This window comes from Mya arenaria, chromosome 6 (assembly GCF_026914265.1).
Source record: "Mya arenaria isolate MELC-2E11 chromosome 6, ASM2691426v1".
In the NCBI taxonomy this organism is placed as follows: Eukaryota; Metazoa; Mollusca; class Bivalvia; order Myida; family Myidae; genus Mya; species Mya arenaria.
This window is the reverse complement of record NC_069127.1, coordinates 47,747,185-47,771,918: the sequence shown is the minus strand read 5'-3', so window position 1 is coordinate 47,771,918 and position 24,734 is coordinate 47,747,185. Positions and strand designations below refer to the sequence as shown.

Sequence of the window (24,734 nt, the reverse complement as noted above, 5' to 3'; positions counted from 1 at the left end):
CCTGTAAATATCAAATTCTTAACACATCCATTCTACAGATGAGGGAAAGAAAACTTGGAACTGATCAGCATGCCAACAACGTTTGGAGTACTTTGTTTATGCTGGTTTTAATGTAAATGGAAACACATAATGAATATGACAGAGATGGAACCAACAGAAGGCAAATGCAGCCAGACCTTAAAATATATAAATGAGAATTTAAAACTATGAGTATGACCAAGACATTTATTTTGCAGTCTAGACTGTAAAAAGTAAAGTCTTAAATTGTAAAAAAATAAGAAATTGATCGATATTCAAAATGTGAAGCAGTTGGACAAGGGAATGATAATCAGACATCAGTATGAAAAACGGGTTATTATTGTTCTTTATTTAAAAATTCAGTTCAATTTTAGTTCAAATTACAAAGTCAGAAAGAGCAATTCTATTCAATACTTATTTATATAATGAAGGATACCATGCTGAATTTTAAAGAAAGGTACAAAAACATGGTATTTCTATTTTAAGAAGATAGTTGATTACTGTAAATATTTTAAGAAGATAGTTGATTACTGTAAATCATCTATCATTTAATATTTGCACGTTTTCAGCAAATAAATACATGGTTACAATCTTGTTATAAGTAATCAATGTTTTCCATAAATGCATTATTTAGTAAATAGTTAAAGGTTTATCATTCAAAAAGTATGCTTGTTATACAAGTGTATGTATTGGTTTAAAATAATAGTTTCACTTAAATCAGTACAGGGTTAATTTTTCTGTCATGTTATGTTTGTACATGTACATCTAGTATTCCTATGTATGTACAGTGTGGAATACTCCTTGATTTTCCTATCACTAAATAAATGGTGCTATGTCAAGGGTTATAATTGTTTATAGGTACATAAATATATTTGAATTGTTTGTGCTCAAAATAGTATACAGTGCAAGTTGTGGTTTTACATAGCTATTTTTTTATTAAAGCATAAACCATTCATATTATAGTACAAGACATATTATATTTGTTCATGTTTACATTTCTGAAATATTATATTTTCTCATGAAATGTGAAGTGTCACTGAGGACACAACAACACTCAATAAGCCAATGACCGTTCATACTTAAGGTGTAATCATACTTCAAGAAAGGTAACAAATATTATCCACAAAAAATAATCACATATAATAAACTATATCATCAAAGAAATTTTAACATCAAGCACTATGCACTAGACTTCTAATATCTTTCATCATAATGTCCCTTCTAATGCTCAGTAAACCATGCCAATCCCCAATTGATTCCACAACTGTGATAAAAAATAAGAATAACTCACTATTTTCTATATGATAATAAAGACAATTGGACAATAAATTAACAATTCGCAATAGTTTTATTTAAAGATTTAAAGATTGGACATCAGTTTAATTCAAATTCATCACAATATGGAAATAGATTTGGTCAAAAAGAAATCTTACAAGGTCAATTTACATTGTAGGACATTTACTATAGAGAAACATTATACCAATAAACATTGCAAAGGTTTTGGTGAGATATAAATATTGTTATGTTCAAGGGCAGGCATTTTATACATCAAAGTCCTTTACAAAGGTGTGACTAAGCAAACTGACAATTTCAGAATAACTGATACAAGTATCAAATACACAAATACATAAAATAGTCAAGTGGCCAATTTCAGCACCTAAAATCAAAAGGTTGTAATTTAACAATGTGACTAAAGTTATCAAGTAACTAAAGTGATCAGCCTTATTATCAAATTCAGCAACAATTTTTCCCCATAAACATTGTGGATAAATATTTAGCTGCAATTGTAGAATGTCATCATAGTTATTTTCACAATCTTAATTGTGATATTAGGAAGTGATAGATTTAGAACTATATTCCTAGATTGTGTAAAAATCTAAGCTGGCTTGAATAGGGAGATTATGCCACATCTATCCACAGTATTGTTGCATTGTCTCGTCAAAAACAGCGGCTCCAGGAACACATTGTACTGAAAATAAAAGGCAGAAAAGTTGCATTTATCAGCATACAAGTAATCAAGAGTGATGATTACATACTGTTTTTAACAGAAGAATATCTTAAAAGATATAATCTTAAGTTAATTATCTTGATACATATTACAAAATAATATGAAACATATTAGTTATCATAATCACTATAGCTCATCGACAGTTGAACCTGCCCTAATATGGTATAATTTAGGGCCAAAACATATCTACATGTACCTAAAATCTGTCCAAGATTATTTCCAACACCAATGACTAACATAAGGTTTATAAGCTTTTTCCTTCTTTAAGAAATAGCTCATAAGCAGGGCCTGTATTCCTAAAAAGGTTGATTTTCCAAACCATTTATATCAGGTATTTTCAGAGTCAATGAAAATAATATATTTCAGAAATAACCAAGTAATTGTATCATATGACCAGTGAGATGCAAAAATAAGGATACCACCTAAGTTAGGAACTTTAGATGTTTAATGAATACTGGCTTAATGTTTTATGAGCTTTTCATATAAAATACCTTACAAGAGTCCTTAACCCTAAATGTCAGAATAGCCCATTAACCCTACATGTACATGTTGGTGCTTCAGAACAAACCCAGCCTCACACATCAAAATGTCTGACAATATTTTCAGAACTCTACGTAGTACACAACCAATCATCCAATATACTTCTCAATCGGTCATTCAATACATAATGTACCAATTTATATGCTCCTCCATCTGTCCAATATATCTGTTTAGAATTGCCTTTCCTTGTTTTATTCAGCTTGTATATGGATATACACCATTAGTCCTGAAAATATGAAAATATATAAGAACACATTCCACAAAATTTACAAACAAACTCATAACTCATGATATAAGTTCCTGTACCTTTATGAGACTGTTTCCCCAAAGCACAGAATATTACTATACCAAAACAATATATGAGCCCCATATCTTATGAGACCATTTTTTAAACTTCAGTAATGTACTATAAACATCTGCATATTGGCCCCCATTTCTTGCGAGACTGTTTTCCAGACTCCAGAACGTAACTGTCTATAAATCTGCATAATGACCCCCATTTCTTGACAGACTGTTTTCCAGTCTCCAGAACGTAACTGTCTATAAATCTGCATATTGGCCCCCATTTCTTGTGAGACTGTTTTCCAGACTCCAGAACGTACCTGTCTATAAATCTGCATATTGGCCCCCATTTCTTGTGAGACTGTTTTCCAGATTCCAGAACGTAACTGTCTATAAATCTGCATATTGGCCCCCATATCTTGTGAGACTGTTTTTAAGACTCCAGAACGTAACTGTCTTAAACTGTATTTGAGCTCTTTGCATATATAGGCCCCAATATTTAATGAGACTGTTTTCCAGACTCTAGAACGTAACTGTCTATTAATCTGCATTTATTGGCCACCATTTCTTGTGAGACAGTTTACCAGACTCCAGAACGTAACTGTCTATAAATCTGCATATGAGCCCCCATATCTTACGAGAATGTTTTCCAGACTCCAAAACGTAACTATTTAAAACTGCATTTGAGCCCATGTACCAAACTGAGACTATTTTCCAAACCCAAGAGATTTCTGATACAAGCCCTTTAAACTGAAGGTACAGAACTAATTTTATAATGTTCGAAATACAGTAGTCTCACTGTTTCCGATAGTAAATATTACATTTTAACTAAGAATAAGATACTGTAACATCTGCCAATATATGTTTAAAGTATATATAATAAATATCTCGTTTTTAAATTCTGTTCCATTTCGCTTAGCACTTGCAAGTTGACACATATTCGGACAGTGTGATTAGGTCGTCCATTTTTGCTGTTCCTGTCAAATTGATGACTGTATTTTTGGTGAAATTGAAAATTAATGTCATAATAAACGATTTGTGGTAACATTTAATCTTTAAATCCATTATTTTTATAAATATTAGCTCATTTTTCTTTGCTTTCGATCTGTAGTAACTGAACGACATCTATTAAAAATACTATTAGGTAAACAGCGCTTACCTATTATTTAGCGCATTCGGAATTCCTCGGCTGTTTTTTTGTTTTAAATAAAATGGCCGAGGAATTCCGAATGTATTTAGCGCTAAAGATCATACCAATACCGAATCGACACAACCAAAGATCATACAGATGGAAATACAATTAAAATTGTTGTCTGCCACCATAAATCTAAACATGTACGAAAAATGCCCAACAAACACGTTGCTACCAATCTAGCAGCCCAACCAATTGTAGTGATGTTCTTCATTGAAAGTAATGATCTCAGAAGATATCATCAGCATATTTGAATCATATCTGTAAAGTAAGGAATGGAACATGAATAGTCTATTTTTTATAAAAAAAGTAAGTTACTCTCAGACTTATTCATGGATGGGTTTTGAAACAATCTGGACCCCGATTTAATTCCAGGCCTGGGTGTATGCAACTAGCCCGGTGGCCATCATAATATTTAAACATAACTACAACAAATCATTCAGAAGACTACACAGGTGACAGCATGACATAATTACTCTTTCTAAGTAAAATGTTCATAACATAGTAATATAATACATAGAGCAGAATAAATATCATTATTTATAATGATGATGATTTATATACATGTTCATTCATAAGACTATTTCATAGTTATACCTGGTAATGAAACACTGATAACTGAAAATCATTATAGATTATCATTATGTCCTGTCTCTAAAAATATGGAAAATACTTTAAAAATCACCATAAGCACAAATTGAGGTTAGTTATTCTAAAATACCGTCCAGATTTTTTTGTTTAGCCTGTCCAGGCTTTAAAAAACGCCAATATATGATTCAAAAAAGAAGCCTGGACGGCATTTTAAAATGATTAAGTTTGATATATGCAATAATTGTATTGGAAATTCTAAATAACTTTTATATAAATATTTCATTTACGTACATTCAGAACTCGACATACTATAATTCATAGAAATCTGCTCTGCAAATTTATACTCCACCCAATAAATCAATCTAGAGTGTGATCGTGTACAATGGGATAAATCTTTGATTTCTTCTACAAATATGAACTATTTATATACATTTTATTCTCACCATATCGAAAAGCGGTACTTTGATTGGATTAAATGCATCTCTGCTGTTGTATTTCTTCAGATTTGCTAGCGTCTTCCTTATTTACATTTTACCGGAAGTCATGCGCGCGCAAGGGATTATGGGAAACAGTAAAGTCGCGAATTCCTTGGATGTGCAAGAAAATCTTTTATGTATCAGGTAAGTATAACAAATAAGATACTGAGTAACTGGATTACATATTTTGTTTTTTAACTTGTCAGCAACGTAAATGCCAAGTATTGCAAATTGCTAGACTTTTAAATTAAATACTATAGCCTAGTATAGCTACTTTCTAGTTCTGAGTGATGATCAAAAGTAAATTTACCACCTGTTATACTTTTTTTGTCGTTTGTAACTATTACAGTCTAAGTGATGATCAATCGCTAGTCAATCATTGTATTTTTTTGTTGTTAGTGACTTTTACGTTCTGAGTGATGATCAATATTGGATATTACCTTTTTTTCTGTCTTTTCCTACTTTTACGTTCTGAGTGATGATCAAAAGTCAGTCAATATTACTATTTTTCTGTCTTTTCCTTCTTTTACGTTCTAAGTGATGATCAATAGCCGGTCAATATTACTATTTTTCTGTCCTTTCCTACTTTTACGTTCTGAGTGATGATCAATAGCCGGTTGATATTACTATTTTTCTGTCTTTTCCTTCTTTTACGTTCTGAGTGATGATCAATAGCCGGTCAATATTACTATTTTTCTGTCTTTTCCTACTTTTACGTTCTGAGTGATGATCAATAGCTGGTTAATATTACTTTTTTGTCGTTTTTGACTTTTACGTTCTGAGTGATGATCATAAGCCAGTTAATATTACTATTTTTGTCGTTTTTGACTTTTACGTTCAAAGTGATGATTAATAGCTTGTTAATATTACTATTTTTGTCGTTTTTAACTTTAACGTTCTGAGTGATGATCAATAGCCAGTTAATATTACTATTTTGTTCGTTTTTGACTTTAACGTTCTGAGTGATGATCAATAGCCAGTTAATATTACTATTTTTTTTTCGTTTTTGACTTTAACGTTCGGAGTGATGATCAATAGCCAGTTAATATTACTATTTTTCCGTTTTTGACTTTAACGTTCTGAGTGATGATCAATAGCCAGTTAATATTTTTTTTTTTCGTTTTTGACTTTAACGTTCTGAGTGATGATCAATAGCCAGTTAATATTACTATTTTTTGTCGTTTTTGACTTTTACGTTCTTAGTGATGATCTTTAGCCAGTCAATATTACTATTTTTTTGTCGTTTTTGACTTTTACGTTTTTAGTGATGACCATTAGCCAGTCAATATTACTATTTTTTTGTCTTTTTCTTCTTTTATGTTCTGAGTGATGATCAATAGCCGGTCGATATTACTATTTTTTGTCGTTTTTGACTTTTACGTTCTGAGTGATGATCATTAGCCAGTCAATATTACTATTTTTTGTCGTTTTTGACTTTTACGTTCTGAGTGATGATCATTAGCCAGTCAATATTACTATTTTTTTGTCGTGTTTTACTTTAACGTTCTGAGTTATAATCAAAAGCCGGTCATTAATAATGTTTTTTTGTTATTTATGAATTTTACGTTCTGAGTGATGATCATTAGCCGGTCAATAATACTATTTTTCTGTATTTTCTTACTTTTATGTTCTGAATGATGATATATTTAAGTGCAATATTTGATTTACTTGATTTTATTACAGATTGTACAGTTCCTAGTAATGAGAAATGGCGCAGTTGGTGCAGTGCAGAAACTAGTTTACTCAGGTATGTTAAATGGCTGCTGTTTGGAAAAATAGTATGCAGATGTGCAAGTGACATTGTGCAACTTTGGGCATTGGAGAAAATTGTTACAATTTTTGAAGATTTAATACTCTAACTATTCTCATGTTTCTATAGCAACCATGGCTCTTTATTTATGTTCCATAAAGATTCTATTATCAAATTATTACTAGCTTTAATAATTATTGACATTTCATTTTACTTTTGACATGTCTTTTGAGTGCTTCCTTAGTCATTAATGCGTAATCATTCAGGGCCCTTCTGTGATGGCTCATTCTTCTATTCATCCATGTATTTGTAAAAGAAATGTTTGCATTTTAAAGAGTGTCAGTCAAAAAATAAATGAGCATAATAACCTTGAAGTGATCGGTTACAAAAGTTGTTATCTTCTAAGCATGGAATAAAGCCACATATAAGTCATGTACTGCTCTATACTTACAGAATGTTTGTTCCAACTGACGGATGATATTGTCAGATAAGAGCACATTGGCATGTTGCAGACGTTGACTTTCTGAATTACAGAAAATAGCTTCAGTCAGGTATTGTACATCATGATTGGCATATATTAAAAAATTAGTTTTGAACAAAAATTAGCAAAAAAAGTTTTTTAAAAGAGAAATTACAGTGTTTTTCAAGAACATTTTCATTAACAAATTGGACATAAATCTCATTGAGATTTTATTTTACATGTCGCAATGAAAAAACAACCAAAAATGGAGAGTATATACTTAAGTATACATGAATGGACCAAAACTGCCAAACTTCAATCCTTGGAAGACCAGAAACTTTCATAATTGAGGTGAATGCACTCATGAAAGTTCCAAATATCAGCAGGTAGTCAGCAAGTCATAATATATTGAAGTTTTCTCATAAAACTCTGAAAATGTTGGCATAGAAATTCTAAGTTCTTATTCGTAATGGAAATTTGTAGTATTTTTCTTTATATCTTCTTTTGTTTGTGTTTCAGGATACCAGAAAGCATCAGGACTTCCAGGGCATGGCTATAGCTCCTCCTGAAAGAACATCAGAAACACTTGATTATTTGTGTGAAATACTTTGAAATAAAAAACCTCTTTCTGCATGATTTAATTCCTAAAAAAATCAATAAACCTTAAGAATGATTTATATATATATGTAAAAATATGTTCCAATAAAAGTATCAATTTTTACATTTATCTTTTTAATTTGAATTGCTATGAGTATGGATTAAAACCTCTGAAAAATAAAGACAATGGAAATATTTAACAGAATCTGGATTTAAACTAGAGATTTTTTATAGTCAAGTTAAATGTCCATCCGGGTCACCTTATTTCCATACTTATGTAGCAGATACTTCATTTGCTATGTTTGTATCAGAAACATGAATTTCTGATGCTTCTGAAATTTTAACTTTATTAAACAAAAAAATAACATTTTTTTTGTTTTGATTTTCAAGAGAAATATGTATCATGTACATGTATGTGAAATGAAATGATGGCTGTTATTTCTCAGTAGTTAAACATTTATCTGAAAATACAATATTATGTATGTATGTTGGTTTTAGAACAAGTCATTATAAAACAGAATATTTCTGAAAAATATCAAATGATATGAAGCATAATCAAGCATACCAATGCATCATTATCAATTACAAATGAAAAGATCATAGAAAAAACTGTTACCCAAATTGTTTTCTATAAAATTCAAAAATTGTTTTTTCTTATTCTAAATGTGGGGAACAGTATACAATCACAAACAGTTGAAACAATAATTTGAAACATGAATAGAAGGTGTACAAAGAAATATTGTTGTTGATCCTGCTCCTCACAAGAGTGAAGTTGGGAAAATATCCGGCTAATAATACATTTTACCTCTTACGATATGTGATTACGATACAATACATGTAAGGTAGCAAGGACATCTGAACAACGAAGCTAGTGTGAATACTTCTATTTCAATTATATTCTTTAATTCCATTCCTTTGTTGTTATTTTCCTCTTCATCCACTTCATCGAGCTTCACAGTTTCTTGTCTGATGAATCATCAATGCAGATAGTACATTACATAATTGGTAGGAAAACTAATTTTCACTGCCAACATGATTACTACCGACATCAACATAAAATTCCTGTCAAAGCTGTAACCTTTTATTTATAACTTCCATTCTATAATTTTCTTTGTAAATTTATTATTATTGATATATTGTCCTTTGTTTGACAAATTTCATTTCCAGTTTCTTTCTAGCATATGTTTCTACATTCTCCAGATCATTAGGCGACTGGTCCATGTTCTTTCTAGCCCTTAGAAGGTGGTTTCGAATGTTTCTGTTGTTCAGAAAAAACTTTTGTTGGCCACACATATGCCAGGCAGACAAAGTGTCCTGACATTCTCCTTTAGGTGTTTCTTCACACTCCCAGTGTCTGGTATGCACCAGTCAATTGTAACCACGCCGCCCCCCAGGTCTGGGGAATAGCGGGGACTGACTTTCGGTCCAGCCAACCCTGGGTGCAAATCCCCGTCCTGTGGGGATGAACTGATGGTAAAATCCCCGCCAAATGCCCCGAACCCTGGGGACACTAGGTAAGGCCCATTCCCCACTATGTTTTGCGCGAAGACAAAACCACGGCATTCACCCTGGCACTGCACGGCCACCTGGAAGATAAAAACACGGCCCATTTCCCTGGCTATCCCAGGTATACCGCTGGACCTGGGGAGGCCATGATTAAGTTATCGACTGGTGCATCATACCTTCTTCAAATAGCTTATAAATCTTTGCAAAGACCCTTTCATCCATGGGCTCAGATAGTCCAGCAGCATTTATAACTTTGTATATGATTTCATAGAAGTCTATATCGTCACCATAGTGCAATAACTCAATAACTGCATGTAGAAAAAGAAGCAGATATTGAGTTCTTGCACTAAGATGACGATATGCGCTTGGCCCCATCTGTAACATTTACATTTGTTTATTTAAAACTTTTAACCAACAACATCCTTTACCTTTATATTATTACGGGAGTAAGTTATTTCGATGTCTACACATATTTTGTATAAACATGTTGATTATATTGTGTTGCTTTCAATATAAACTATCTTTATCATTAACTTCAGTGAAATCCCCGCCAAATGCCCCCGCCCCGCACCCCAGGGACCCTAGGATAGGCCGAATTCCACCTTTTTTGGCGCAGACAAAACCACTGTATTCCTCCGGCACTGCGGGGCCACATAGAAGTAAAAACACGGCCCATTTCCAGTATACCGCCTGACCTGGTGGGGCTGTGGATACAACTGACTGGTGCATAACACATTCACTTGGCACTGCCGACCTACCTTGAAGGTTAAAACACGGCCAATTTCCCGACTATCCCCAGACCTGGGGGGACCATGGTTACAACTGACTGATCAAATAATGCATAGATCCTTCCCATAGTACGAGGGGGAGTCAATAAGTTCGTGAACGAGCGTTTTAAAAAAAAAACAAATGCGCGTTTGCGTGTAATGAAATTTAATATACACAATAACAAATATGTTTTCAAAACATGTACAAAAAATAAATGTGAATACAATAACAATTACTAATATAAATAAAAAATACAAAATACCCATCTGCAATACCGCGGCGCACTTCGGAACAATGTCATGACGTTGACGTTATGGGCGTTACTGTTTCTCAAAATACTCTCCACTCCCTTGTACACATTTCTGATGGCGGACGACCCATTTCCGGTATACCTCTGTAAACCATGTCTCGAACAGGGACGCGAACGATGACTGGACTGCGCTGCGGAGCTCTGCCAGACATTCGAAACGTCTCCCGCGAAGATCGGCCTTCAGTCTTGGAAAAATCGCGAAGTCCATATGGGCGAGGTCAGGTGAGTACGGCGAATGATTGAGACGCTCAAATCCTAAAAAGTCAATCGTCATCAGTGTTTCCTGTGCACGGTGGGCCGGGGCGTTATCTTGGTGAAAGATGAGATTCTCGATCTTAACATCCGGGCGCTTCTTCTGGATGGCGTGAACGAGATCACGGCGCAGAACCTGTGAACAAATCAAAATAAAATTAGGGAATTAATCATAAAAGAAACAAACATGAAACACTTTATTATTTTTGTAAATAAGCATTTATATAAAATATAGTATTTAAATCCAACTAATAAAACAATATTTTTAGACTTTTAATACTGTTTACCTTCTGATAATAACCCGCGTTGACGGTCTTGTCAGTGGGGATGGCATGTGACAGGAGTATGCCCCGGTGATCCATGAAGACGAGGAACATCACTTTTTTCGCTGACTTGATGACCTTTGCTTTCTTTGGTGGCGGTGAAGAGGGTCGTTTCCATACCATTGACTTAGCTTTTGTTTCAGGGTCATAGAAGTGTAGCCATGTTTCATCGCACGTGACGATTTTATTTAAGAAATGGTCGCCTTCTCTGGCGTGACGTGCCAGAAAGCACTGTTACGTTTCCATGCGCACGTTTTTTTTCATTTTCCGACAAAAGTCGCGGCACCCATCATGAAAATCTCCGGTGCCACTTGTAAACCAAACTTCGCTTACATGATTGTCCGGTGTTTCCCTGGTTCATGAACTTGAGCGTGTCGGTGGGCGTCATTCCGACTCTAACGCAATGCTTAATGACAGCCCGCTTCTCAACGTTATCCATTGACGTCATTTACGTGGAGATAATCCTAGTGTGGGTATTTTAAAAGGTCGGCGCACCGTTGTTGTTTATAGTATGACGTCAAAACTTCGTATATACATGATCGACACATCAAAGTGACGTCAGTAAAAGTCTCGCCTGAATCACACGCTCTTTTCCCGCAAAAATGACGTACTTTATATAACATTGTTATGTTAGATACAGCGCCATTTCAGAGTGCGCCGCGTTGTTGACAGAGTATAATAATAAATCAATATAAAATATTTTAAATATGAAATAAGTAAGTAATTAATTTCCATATTTATTAAATCACATGTGAAATATGATGTTAAAGACAATTCAAGAAAAAAAAGATGTACAATAAGCGACAAAAAGGGGTCGTTCACGAACTTGTGTGGCAGTTACCATAAATTTGGGCTTTTAAATGCTGTCAAAATGTATATGGTTATCTAAAGCATTAGTCTTTTTTAACATCACTCAATGATAGTCTGTCAAAATGATTATAAATGGGGAGCTCAAACATTGAGCTTGACATTCTTTAACCACTGTACAGGCTATTTTTCATCGCCCAGAACTAATCTTTCAGTGAAATCACCATATCGTTGGCTAAAACATTAGCAAAAGCAAGCATGCTTGAATCAAAGTATTGAAATCTTCATATGCCTGAATGTTGGAGTTGATTTTCCATAACATTGTCAACACTGTAAGCAGCCACGAACGTCGTTTGTAAACCTCCTTGTCTAAGATTTCAAGCTGCAGACAACAGTTTATAAACATTATGATCTTTGAGCGAATGTATGATCATTAGTGTTTACGAAGAAGGTTAGTTAATTACCATTTCCGGTTGACGCTTGCGGCCATCGCACATAAATTAGCAGATTTAATTCCAAACAAAATGACGTCTGTAGAGAACAAAACCCCAAATAAACCGAAAGTAGAGAGTAAAGAGAGTAGCCCAGCAGTTAAGAATAACAAAGACGAAAGGGATTCGAAGGACGAAGTTGAAAATAACAATAGAAATAGGAATGATAATAGACAGGGTCGCGAAAATAGGTTTCAAAATCGTCGCGGGGGGCACGGAGGCAGAAACATGAACAGAAACTGGGGAAACAGAGGTGGCCACCAGGGGAGAGACTCAGGCGGTGGTGGACAGAATCAAAATTTCAATTTAAATCCGCCTCAAACAGACTTTACAGGGGAGATGAATGAGGGGCCAAAAGAACAAAAGAAATTCACTGGAAGATGCAGACTGTTTGTGGGTAACATAACCCCAGATACAACAGAAGAACAGTTTAAGGAGATGTTCACACCATTTGGGGAAGTCTCAGAACTCTTTGTGAATGCAGCAAGAGGATTTGGTTTCATCCGATTAGTGAGTTCATTGTTGTTTTATCAAAAAAGTAGCCACAATAATGCACGTTTCAGGAACTTTTTTAACATTTGGATATTCATTTTGTTCCCAAAACGCCACAAGTCAACTGAGCAGTATATTTTTCAACTATTACTCCACAATACTTAACATTTCACTGTTAAATTTAAACACAAAAGTTACGCTTTCACTGTTAAATTAAAACACAAAAGTTACGCTTGAATTATTTTAGCCAATACCTTTTACTTATTACACAAGTGTTTTATGAAACACAAATAATTAGTTTGATTTAGATCGACTTCTGTCAATAAAGCATCGCCATTTTGAAACCATCTAGCAGGTGCCCGTTATCTTTCCACTCAATATAATTAGCGCTGGGATCTGTCATTCTTGGCTAGGAAAACAACAAGTGGGTTAAGGACGCATAGAGTCGCCAAATAAAAAATCGTCAAAGACTGAAGCGACTGTTAATATGGACTACCAAAAATGGGGCCGAAATTCAGCCCAATTCACATTTGCTTCAAGTACTTTTTTCCCAATATTGGACACAATATTCACAATTCATTTATTTTCAACAGTTTAGATGTAAACCTAGAACTGACATTTAAAAATGCCAACCAATTCTCATTTTTAAATCTAAAGATCACTGTTCATGTCACTAACTCTCGGAAGAGGACAGTGCTCCAGCTAGCCTGTTTTTTAGGGCTGCCTGTGCCCCTTTTCTTACCACCCTGCCCCCTTTTTGAGTAGTGCCCTTTTGACAAATGCTCTATTAGGGCCAACTATCCTGGTAGTGCCCTTTTTACTATTGAAATCATAATTGAGACAAAGTACGTAATACTTTAGATAATAGTGTTCCCGCTAGGTGTCACAATGCTGCCCCATTGACTGCTTAAATTGTGCCGTACTGCCAGGGCTTCCATTAAAAAATTGAAACTGGAAGTATGAACTTCCTGCCATCAATTTTGGAAGATTTTCGCTGAAATGTGCAAGTTAAAGTCTCTGGAATACAATATCTTTTCCCACTATTTTTCAACTAGAATGTTAAATATCAAGTATTTTGCAATTTTAACTTGCCAAATTCAAAGACTTGTTTTATAGTAATTCATATTACTTAAAGACTGATTGAAATTGTGACCATCAAATTAAAATTGACACAAGGTTTTGATATTTTGAACTTCCCAAGCTTTCTACTTTGGAAGTAAATCCAAGGAATCGAATTTGGAAGCTTAAACCCATTTCTAGACAGTAACATAACTTCCAAACTTCCTTTAAGGCAAAATGTGCTAAAATTTTCGGCGAAGTCAATATCGCTTTGATGATACAAATGGGCGAAGTCTGGGAATTTTAGGCGACCACTTCGCCCAAGTGGCCCCCTCGCGAGAGCCCTGAACTCCTTCATCAAGCTAATCAAAATCCCATTCAACACCATTTTATACATGCAGTGTGCGAAATTAACCTTTTTTCTGGTAGCCAATGGGGCTACAGACTTTGAGATTTCTGTAGCCCAAACCAGATTTCCATAGCCCACCGGTTAACAGAAAAACGCATCTTGAGTACCTTATATGGTTAAAAACAAGGAATGATATGACAACTGTACAATATCTTATTATATTTTGTATAAAATGCAAGTATAGTGGTTGTGTGGTCCTGTATTGCCAGGGGGCAGGGGGGCTGGTGGTGCTTCGATGGGGGTGGGGGGGGGGCTGGTTCTGTCAAGGCAGTTGGATTGTTGATGAAGGGGGAGGATGGAAGTCCTGTCAACATGTGCTGCTTGTGGCATTAGTGACGGGATTTTACAAACATCTATTTCATAATTTTCGGTGACTAAATAATCCAAGTTTATTTAAAAAAAACAAACACAACAAAAACAACATCCAAACTTTAATATCTCACTAAAAAAAAAAAAGTATTGACAGTCCGAAATATGATTTCCGTCAAAATAATTATTTTCAAGCAGTATATAGCGTATAATTGCTTGACAAGGGAGATTACTGCAACAGAAAATATCCATAACAATGAGAGATTATCCGGAAGTCGGTCAACGGTGTCGAGGTAAACATTTACCCGACATTTTTTTTAACCAACAAGCCCGATGATTTCATCGCCAGTCGGGCGATCGGGCTACCGTTAATTTCGCACACTGTACATGCATTGAAATGAATAAACACCTTTTATCGGCTTCAGATCAAATAGTCACATTGTGTGACGTCACATAACTCTCAGTTATACCCACGAGGATCTCATGGAGAGCATGGATATTGCTATGCAGGATTAATATGTCTGGGTGGTGTTTTTGATTGTAACTTAAGTATTGCATTTCTAACTTTAATTCATCATACAGTGTTAGAATTAACTTTTTTAGGTAACCTGAAGAAATAACTTGCCCCTTCAAAGTGTAAGTTGCCCCCAAGTCGCGAAGCGACTTGGTGCACCTCGCGTAGCAAGGTGCCCTTTACGGCCGGGCGTCTGGGGGCCGTTCTAGGCCCCCTGAAGCTGACGACAATTTGATGCAAAATCCTGCATTATGGCACTAAAAAAGGCCTTCACAAAACCCTACTTTTTTGCTTGAAAATTTTCATTTTATCTACATGTGTACATTGTAATATTTTTTGTTAATCATATTATGATTTTATTAGGCTTAAGTGCTCATGTATGGGACCTGCTTTTCAAAAGTTCATTCCATGCTACTGAGTGTATGCTAAATACATGTTTAAGATAATTGTAGCTGAAAAGAATCTATGAGCCATCAATCTATAGATTACTAATATGGAGTCCGAGACTATTTGCAAACAGTTTTACATCTATGGTATTGAAACTATTCCAGTATCAGGACAGTCAATGACTATTACAAAACAAAATAAACAACCAATTTTATTGTGTTTCATTTGTATTATCCATAATCATGAAAAGATTGTATCACTATCAGCATCATTCATTGAACAAATTGTAAAATTCAGTAAATGCATCTCTTGCACATTTTTTTCTCTCTGGCAAACACAGTTTTGGTTCTTTCAAATCATCCCATACATTATTTTCATCATAATAATCATCATCACTCTCATAGTCTTCATCTTCGAACTCACTTTGACTCACTTCATCACTGACATTAACCTGGATACCTATTTCAACAGATTCTTTACATTCATTAATTTCACACTGCACTGATTTTTCATTGCATTCAGATCTTTCAAGAGCAACTACATTTCAAGAGCAACTTCACTAAATGTCCTCGAACCCAAGATAAATGGACCTACAGTTTCATTGCCATAAACTTTACACGTGTTGCATGTCATCTGATTCTTTGCACAATCGTATCGTAGCCATGTGAACTCCTTGAGCCAGTTTGATTTAAATTCACGCTTCCTCCCCGTAGCTTCATATTCTTTTTTCCTTTCATTTTTTTCGGTTTCTGTTTTCCGTTTTTTGCAATCCGGTACATATCCTTTCGTAAATAAAGGATAGTTGTCGCCATCTTGCATATTTCAACAATGATACTAAGCTGGTTCCCGTCTGACTACTACGCTATACTACATAGAAGACAAGCGGGAACCAGTTTACAAGGATACGCAAATTTGTATCGCTAAATGCTTTCACGACCAATCAAATTTAGTTTAACAAACGTGATTCGGAGTTTCGTTTCAAAGTATAAACATCGGCGATTTTTTTAACTTGCCCGGCGGACAAGTTGCTGTCAAAAGTAACTTGCCCGACCGTATTTTAACTTTGTCGGGCAAGCGGGCAGGCGGCTATTCATTGAATGTGTTGACTTTTACGACTATTGCTTCATAAAGTCTATATTAAAAGTGTGGTACAAGTTTCAAAGTTTATTGGCGGATCGTTTTACAAACATGTCATGTTTGTGTTTTCTTAATGTCTTGATTGCCCTTGTTGTTTCTTTAATCCTCCATTAAATATATCACACATCCTTTTCAACAGGCAATAAATCGTTTAGGATGGGTAGTAACTAACTTAACTTATCACAGTGATGTATACGGTTAGGTAATCTAGCCAGGCATTGTAACGATAAAGATCAAAAATTTTGGTCTGTGAGACTTAGTAACTGTAAAAGTTACAATCGATGTCCTTTGGGTGTCCGAAAAAATTAGGAACGTAAAATAAATTATTTTGAAAATAATAATGGATGTCCAAATTTTTAGATTGTCTGAACTCTAAGGTGAATTACAGGTAGTTTGTGCTTGTGTGGCAGGTATATTTCAAGTTACAATCGATGTCCTTTGGGTGTCCGAAAAAATTAGGAACGTAAAATAAATTATTTTGAAAATAATAATGGATGTCCAAATTTTTAGATTGTCTGAACTCTAAGGTGAATTACAGGTAGTTTGTGCTTGTGTGGCAGGTATATTTCAATTCTTGAAATATATTTTCTTGTCAGATACAAATGTGTCAGATACTGACTTTCGGATTGATATGTCAGAATTAAGTGTGCAATTTTGGCAATAAAACCTGCATGTTACTTGTTCTTCAAACCTGAACCCCCAGGTCCTCTTGACAGTATTGTGGTTTCCTTGGCTGATGGCTTGTATGGTAAATTTGCTGTCCCACTCTTCATGTAATTATGTTACAGGGAGGTTAGCATTCTACAGAGGGTGATTGAAAGCAAAAGGGTGCATAAAGAAAAATAAAACCATTCCTGGATAGCAGAGTGGTATACCATAACTTGATAAGTTGAAATCTAACCATCATTGTCAAAGTATTTAACCAGACAAATAAAGAATGTTGTCTTTGAACACGATACAGTCTTCAGTTTTGATTGTATCTCGATGAAACTTGTACAGTATTTAGATATCCATTAGAGCTGGGTTCCTTTTGAAAACCAGCCAGATCCGCCCATGCATGCCTAGATTATGGCCCTTGATAGTATAAAAAAATGCTATTGTGTAAACAATTGGTTGTAAACAATTGGTTGTGAACACGATACAGTCTTCAGTTTTTATTGTATCTCAATGAAACTTGTACAGTATCTAGATATCCATTAGAGCTCGGTTCCTTTCGAAAACCAGCCAGATCCGCCCATGAATGCCTAGATTATGGGCCATGAAAGTTTTAAAGAAATGCTCTCTATTTTTAGCCAGGTCTGCATGAGCGAATTCTATTTTTAGCCAAGTTTACATGTACATGTAAATTCAAGTCTAGAGTTAAGGGAGACAATTTGCAAGTCTAGGATTTTGAGAGACAATTTGCTTTTTGCTTCTGCAGCTGATTTTGTGAATTACTCTGCCTTGTTCTTGTTGAAAGCCCAAAGGCCATTTTTTAGCTTTAAGTTCTGTAGTTTGCGCCTTCATCTTAACAAAATTGGTTGTGAAAGTTATGCACCTGGTGTCATTACTGGCCACACCCAGGGTTCACAGGTTTGGTAAACATAAATCTGGAAAGGTTTGAAAATCTTTTTGTGTGTTCGTGCATCCACTCAGCACAATTGATTGTGAATGTTTGTTCAAATTGATCAATGTTGTCCTAGGATGCCCTTGACTTTGACCTTTTGATTAACTTTTTTTAACTTTTAAAACTACAGAAATTTTTACTATGAGTACAGTTTTGAAAGCATTTTTTTTTTGTCAGATGACTTTTACTTGGCACATATTAAAATAGTTCATGGAACTAATCTGCTTACAATACTTTCTGGGCTCAGATGTTGAACGTGCTACATTTTCAGGTAAGCCAAACACAAAACATAAACCATATGTCTGTTGCCTTTTACCCATACATACATGCTCTGGATTGATATGACCACAAAAGCCATGCCAGTAGAGCATAGGCCCTTTTGGGCCTCTTGTTTCCTTATGTGATTTAAAAAAACACCTGCCAGTTAAACATGTTACGCATCGTGTTTTTTATACGCAAAGCCTTATTATTCAAGAATGCATCCTTCGAGGTGACTGACAACAACGAAGTCGGTTTCGCCGAAATTTACGATGATAAAAAAGCTAATTGCTCTGCTATTTAGGGATCAAGCCATGTGCTCAATGTTTGTTTATTTAATCAATGAATATAAACACATGTCAAAATGAATTAACGCCCGAAGTGACAAGTAATTATCGATCAGTTTCTAACCAGTAACTGTGTCTATTAGCAGCAGTCAAACTCTTATGACGTCATTAACTCCGCCCATTATGTAAATTAACGGATAAAGTCGGCAGTTTTCGACAACAACGATGGCTATGAAAATCAACAATGCTAAAATAGCAATAGCAACATTGATATTTTATAATTTCATTTAAATATATTTTATTTATTTAATAGCTGAAAAAGAAAGAAAGATATTTAAGTTTTTAATGCGAACAGAACATAATCATTCTACAAAAGTTGTCTTAAATGCGGAGGAAACAGGTGCCCGCTTACTTCCTGACAAATTTAATCAAAGTGAAGGGAGAACTGTCGGATATAGTTAACTCGTTGTCTGTGTACAGTACAGTAAGGTTCTTTTTTACACCTTTGAATAGCTTTGCCCTTAATTTTTAAAGAACAATTATAGGATATTGGCAATCTATATTTTTGCTGAAACTCGCTGGTGCATATCGGATTTGACAAGGATGCATTGTATAACAGAACTTATAGTACATGCATAACTCTTTCCATTAAATAAATGATATGTTCAGAAAATATTTTTCTCTTTTTTCTCGTATTACCTTTTCGAAAACTTTATTAGTTACTGAACTTTTGATGACTACACTTATATATGTATGACTATAATTTATTATTGACACATAGTTCAGATTGGGGAGCATTTATTGAAACTGTATGAGCGTGCTTGATTAGATGATCAGAATCGTTGTGGAATCGTATTCAAACTTTCAAAAATTATTCCAAACGAGTGTTACTTTGAAGTGTTTAAATTTGGGCTAGTGAAATTGGTTTCGGGCTAGTAAAATTTCCTATCTGGTAGCCCGAATGGGCTAGTGGATTCAAAGCCAAATTTCGTACACTGAAAATGAGATAGAAAATGCGAAGGGATGGTGAAAAATGTTGTCAAGCACTATTAAACCTTTTAAAATAATTGTTAATTGTATTGTACAGACGAGACACGCCATTTTAAACATTGTTCATTTGAAGCAGACTGTCACTGCAGATTTGTAAACATAAGAAAGGTGGAGCTAACACAATCAAATACATCACTTTTTAGTAAATGTTTTGAAAGTTTATTTGTAAAATATTCATGATGAAAATTTCCTTGTAACCCACAAAAATATCAGGGCTTTTTCTATAGTACCCATGGATCCGACTATCGGACCCATTCCCAAAGCAAAATATAAGAGTTTAGATATTTTTCCCAATCTTCAGAAAAAAATCCCAATCCAAAAAAAAAAAAAAAATTTTTTTTTTTTAGAAATTGTATTCACCTGTACTGGTTCATTTTCAGCATCCTAATAAATTATGTTATGTGAATTTTTTTTGGTAATTGAACTCAGAAATCATTGATTTTCATCACTTTCAGAGATCTGAAATATGAAATATTTTCTGTCATGATTTATTGCAATAGATATTTACACCCCAAGGATTGATATTTCAGCCATTGTGGGTCTTTTGAAGGGAAAATAAACTAATATTAAATCATTTCCTAATTCGCAGGAGACTAGACAGCTTTTTCTTCTAACTGTAAAATTTCGGCATTTTCACGACGCAATATTTCCAAAAATGTCTATGGTCTTTTTTTCCAAAATGGGCAGAAAAAGCATGATGCAGCATTTACCTTTTATGTCTACGATGATGTCAAAATTCGCTGAAACCGCCATTTTGTCAGAACGAATTTTGGAGTTATTTTATCAATGTTCTATGTTTTATAAGTATTTTTTTAAGCAAGGGCAGTGATTTTTATTGTCAATAGTCATTTTATTAAAAAACATCAGCGTATTAAACATTATTTTACCAAGGACAATTATATAACAGCCAGGCTGAATGTAACTTTCATACCCAATCCCGATCATACCAAACTAAGATTTGTCCCCTACATATTTGTTTTTGTATAATTGCCATTATAATTGCTTCAAATGTTTAACTGTCTTTGTGTTTTCTTCATTTTACATGATTTTAGGAGAAAAATGTGACATTGCACTAAAGAAGACTCCAGACAAGTACAATCATACTACCAGACAAAAAGACAAATTTTAATTTTGACATTCAAACACACCCTTACGAATTTTGAGAAAAAACAACATTTTGTTCAAGTCTTGAAATCATGGAAAATGATTTAAATTGAGTATAAAAACAAAAAAAATTCTAGGGGGAGACCCTTCAACCAACCCCATTCGCCCCTACGCGACTCATGCAGCTTGCTCTTTTCAAAACTCCACCCTGTCCTTTTTTAAATCCTGGCTGGAGCACTGGAGGAGTTGGCATTATTTAGAGATATATATATATATAGATCTTTATACACATGTACAGGGTTTTTTGCTTTGTTTGAAATAAATCTTGGGGTAATTAACAATTTTAGGCAATTTATCACTATTTTTACAATTCCAAGGGCCCTGACACAATTCTCAAAAAGTTGGAAAAACTAGAGTATGAAAGTGCTTTTTTGTGGCTGTTTGTAAAACTGGCATTTTGTCATATATCATTAAATGTTCTTGCAATTAAAAAAAAAATCAACGACAAGACTCAAAGTTTATTGTCCGTCTTATTTATTCTTCGTATTTTTTAGGACTACAGAATAAATGCAGAAAAGGCCAAAATTGAACTAGATGGACAGATGAGGAATAATCGTGTCCTCAGAGTTAGATTTGCTACACATGGTGCAGCTCTCAAGATTTTCAACCTATCTCCATTCGTGTCAAATGAACTTCTTGAGAAGGCGTTTTCACAGTTTGGTGAAGTTGAGCGTGCAGTAGTGTTTGTGGATGACAGGGGCAAGTCCTTGTGCGAGGGATTGGTAGAGTTTGCAAGGAAGCCAGGAGCTCAGGCAGCATTCAAGCGAATAAATGAGGGTGTCTTCTTGCTCTCATCGTATGTTCTTAGCTTTCATAATATTATTAGGATTATTTTCATAATAGTTCATGTATATTCTCTTGATAAAATTATGTATATAAGTATTTTATTCAATCTTACAGTTATGCTTTTTCCTTGGAGACAATATTTTTTAATTGGTGGACATAATTTTTTAAACAGATTCCCAAGACCAGTCAGAGTTGAGATGCTTGAACAGCGAGATGAAGATGATGGTCTGACAGAAAAATTTGTGCAGCGGAATGATGGCTTCCGGCAGGATCGGGAAAAAGAGCCCAGGTTTGCACCTCCTGGAGCATTCGAATATGAGTTTGGGCTGAAACATCGAGAGATTGACAATATGGAACGTGAGAGGATTGAGATGGTGAAGAAAGACATGGAGCAAGAGCGTCACAGGCTTGCTGAGGAGATGGAGACAGCGGTCTTTGACTTTCAGGCGGAACAAATTAGACAAGGTAGGTAGAGCAAGTTCTTGAGTTTTTCACTTTGCAGTATTATAACATGGCATTTAAAGCAGCCCACCCTGCTATTTTTGGTTGCCCCTTTGTAACCTGCTGTGTTAGAGGTCCCCAAAATTCTTGCCTACAGTACTATAACTTATCCAGAAAAAAGTAAGATCTCTGTTGTAGGTTAAGCAATACTCTTATTTATTTTTTTCAAAGAATTGCTACCTGTTTTTCCCAGGATCAAACTGTTCAGGTTAAGAGTAACTAAAGTAAATAAACCTTACAGGTTAACTATTTTAAGGCAGACAGCATAGTTATGACATTGAAATAAACTTTGTGTCTTTCAGTATTTTCACAATAGAATTAATGTACATTTACTTGTACTGTGAAATCATTAATGTTCGTGTGCATGAAATTTCGTGGTTTGCCGAAAAAAAAACAATTTCGTGGGTACTTGAATTCGTGGATTTTCATTTTTGAAAAAAAAAAAAAAAAATCGAAGATGCGATCGTCCTAGATCGTCTGCATAATATCCCACGCTGACCCGTGATTTCCTTCTTCTACGTCACTTGGTTTATGACACTTGCTAATGTGGTACGACATGCCAATTAGTGCATATACCCATGTCACTTATCGATTTAATTGGGAATAAAGGTAATAAAAGAAGATGTACCCTGATCATAAATACAGATAGGGAATGCCATTGAATGCCAATTAAGAATTTTGCAAACTGTGAAAACATCGAAAAGGTGCGTATATTGTCTCGTTCGGTGCTTAGTAACCTTCAATATACTAATAATCGATTAATTATTTCATTGAATAAAAAATCGAGTATGGACACTCATCACGCACATCTTGTAAACTTGGAGATTTTCATTAACAGCACACGTTTAAACACGTGCTTATAACTGTCATTTGCTGCATAAAACACATTTAATTGATTTGGTTCATTATTTGTTAAAGGCAGTTATAATATATTAACAGAATAATGATCGTAAGTTATACAGTGAGACAGGTTTTAACACTGTATACTGCGACCTCTGTAAAGAATATACTAGAGTATGTACTTAACAAGGCAATTGAAAAAGTGAATAAATGGTTTGTATTTCGTGGGATCTTGAATTCGTGGATCACCCAACCCATGAAAACCACGAACATTAATGCCCCACGAACATTAATGATTTGACAGTATATGATAAAAGTCCAGCTTTGTCTTGAGGCTTTCTAGGTTGATGTTTTAATACTTTGGTGAAAGTTTCCAGTATATATCAGATTCCTGGTTTTTGAAAGGCTCTTAGGGACATTTATCCAACTTGTGTAAATCTGATGTAAGGTACCCCTTTTTAGCTCGACTATTCAAAGAATAAGGAGAGCTATACTACTCACCCTGGCGTTGGCGGTGGCGTCGGCATTGTCGTCACACCTTGGTTAAGGTTTTGCATGTAAGCACCTTTAAGTCATTATCTCAGTAAATACATCAGTTATTGCATTGAAACTTTGGATATATATATTCCCAACTATCTTACATAGTAAATTAATGAAGTTAGATAACAATTATTTGAATATAATGCAAATAATAGGCCTTTATTATTTGACTTAGAAATTCTGGTTAAGGTTTTGCGTGTAAGCACACATAGGTTAATATCTCAGCAACTACTTGAGGTATTGCATTGATACTTGATACAATGGTACTCAACATCCAACCTACTAAATTAACCAAGTTAGATAACTCCAGTTTGCATTTAATGCAAATAATTGCCCTTTATTATTCGACTTAGAAATTCTGGTTAAGGTTTTGCGTGTAAGCACACATAGGTTAATATCTCAGCAACTACTTAAGGTATTGCATTGAGACTTTATATACATTGGTAGTCAACCATCCAACGTACTTAATTAGCCAAGTTAGATAACTCTAGTTTGCATTTAATGCAAAATAATTGCCCTTTATTATTCGACTTAGAAATTCTGGTTAAGGTTTTGCATGTAACCACATATAAGTCAATATTTCAGCAAATATATCATGTATTGCATTGAAACATTAGATATGTATTCCCAGATAACACTTTGGTGAATATAATGCAAATTATGGGCCTTTATTATTTGACTTAGAAATTCTGGTTAAGGTTTTGCATGTAAGCACACATAGGTTAATATCTCAGCAATTACTTGATGGATTGCATTGAGACTTTATACAATGGTACCCAACCATCTGCTTAAATAACCAAGTAAGATAACTCCAGTTTGCATTAAATTAAAATAATGGCCCCTTTTTTATTTGACATAGAAATTCTGATTAAGGTTTTGCATGTAACCACTTTTAAGTCAATACCTCAGCGAATACATCATGCATTGCATTGAAACTTTACACACAGGCTCCCATCTATTTAACCTTCTTATTTAATCAAGTAAGATAACTCTATCTTTTATAATATATAATTTTTTGCCCCTT

At 34.5% G+C, this 24,734-nt stretch overlaps 1 protein-coding gene and 2 long non-coding RNA genes across 6 annotated transcripts in view; 2 read left to right on the top strand and 1 right to left on the bottom strand.

Annotated features, from left to right (window-relative positions):
* Positions 1 to 350: 350 nt before the first annotated feature.
* On the bottom strand, positions 351 to 4,037 carry LOC128236829 (uncharacterized). 2 transcript variants are annotated; one of them, XR_008261451.1, is made up of 3 exons: positions 4,008 to 4,037; positions 2,700 to 2,792; positions 351 to 1,987 (listed from the first exon to the last, which is right to left on the bottom strand). It is a non-coding gene; the product is annotated as an uncharacterized LOC128236829 (long non-coding RNA). The 2 variants fall into 2 exon arrangements; XR_008261450.1 differs by lacking the exon at positions 4,008 to 4,037 and adding an exon at positions 3,169 to 3,997.
* Positions 4,038 to 5,157: 1,120 nt separating this feature from the next.
* On the top strand, positions 5,158 to 7,966 carry LOC128237340 (uncharacterized). The gene is made up of 4 exons (XR_008261580.1): positions 5,158 to 5,251; positions 6,791 to 6,854; positions 7,311 to 7,408; positions 7,837 to 7,966. It is a non-coding gene; the product is annotated as an uncharacterized LOC128237340 (long non-coding RNA).
* A 4,392-nt stretch (positions 7,967 to 12,358) lies between these two features.
* LOC128238566 (paraspeckle component 1-like) overlaps positions 12,359 to 24,734 on the top strand; it is a 37,013-nt gene continuing 24,637 nt past the window's right edge. For all 3 annotated transcript variants that reach the window (XM_052954618.1, XM_052954617.1, XM_052954616.1), the window contains exons 1-3: positions 12,359 to 12,881; positions 21,538 to 21,839; positions 22,002 to 22,294. In XM_052954618.1, the coding sequence (XP_052810578.1) occupies positions 12,405 to 12,881; positions 21,538 to 21,839; positions 22,002 to 22,294 (1,072 nt within the window). In that variant the 5' untranslated portion in view covers positions 12,359 to 12,404. The remainder of the gene's footprint in view (positions 12,882 to 21,537; positions 21,840 to 22,001; positions 22,295 to 24,734) is intronic.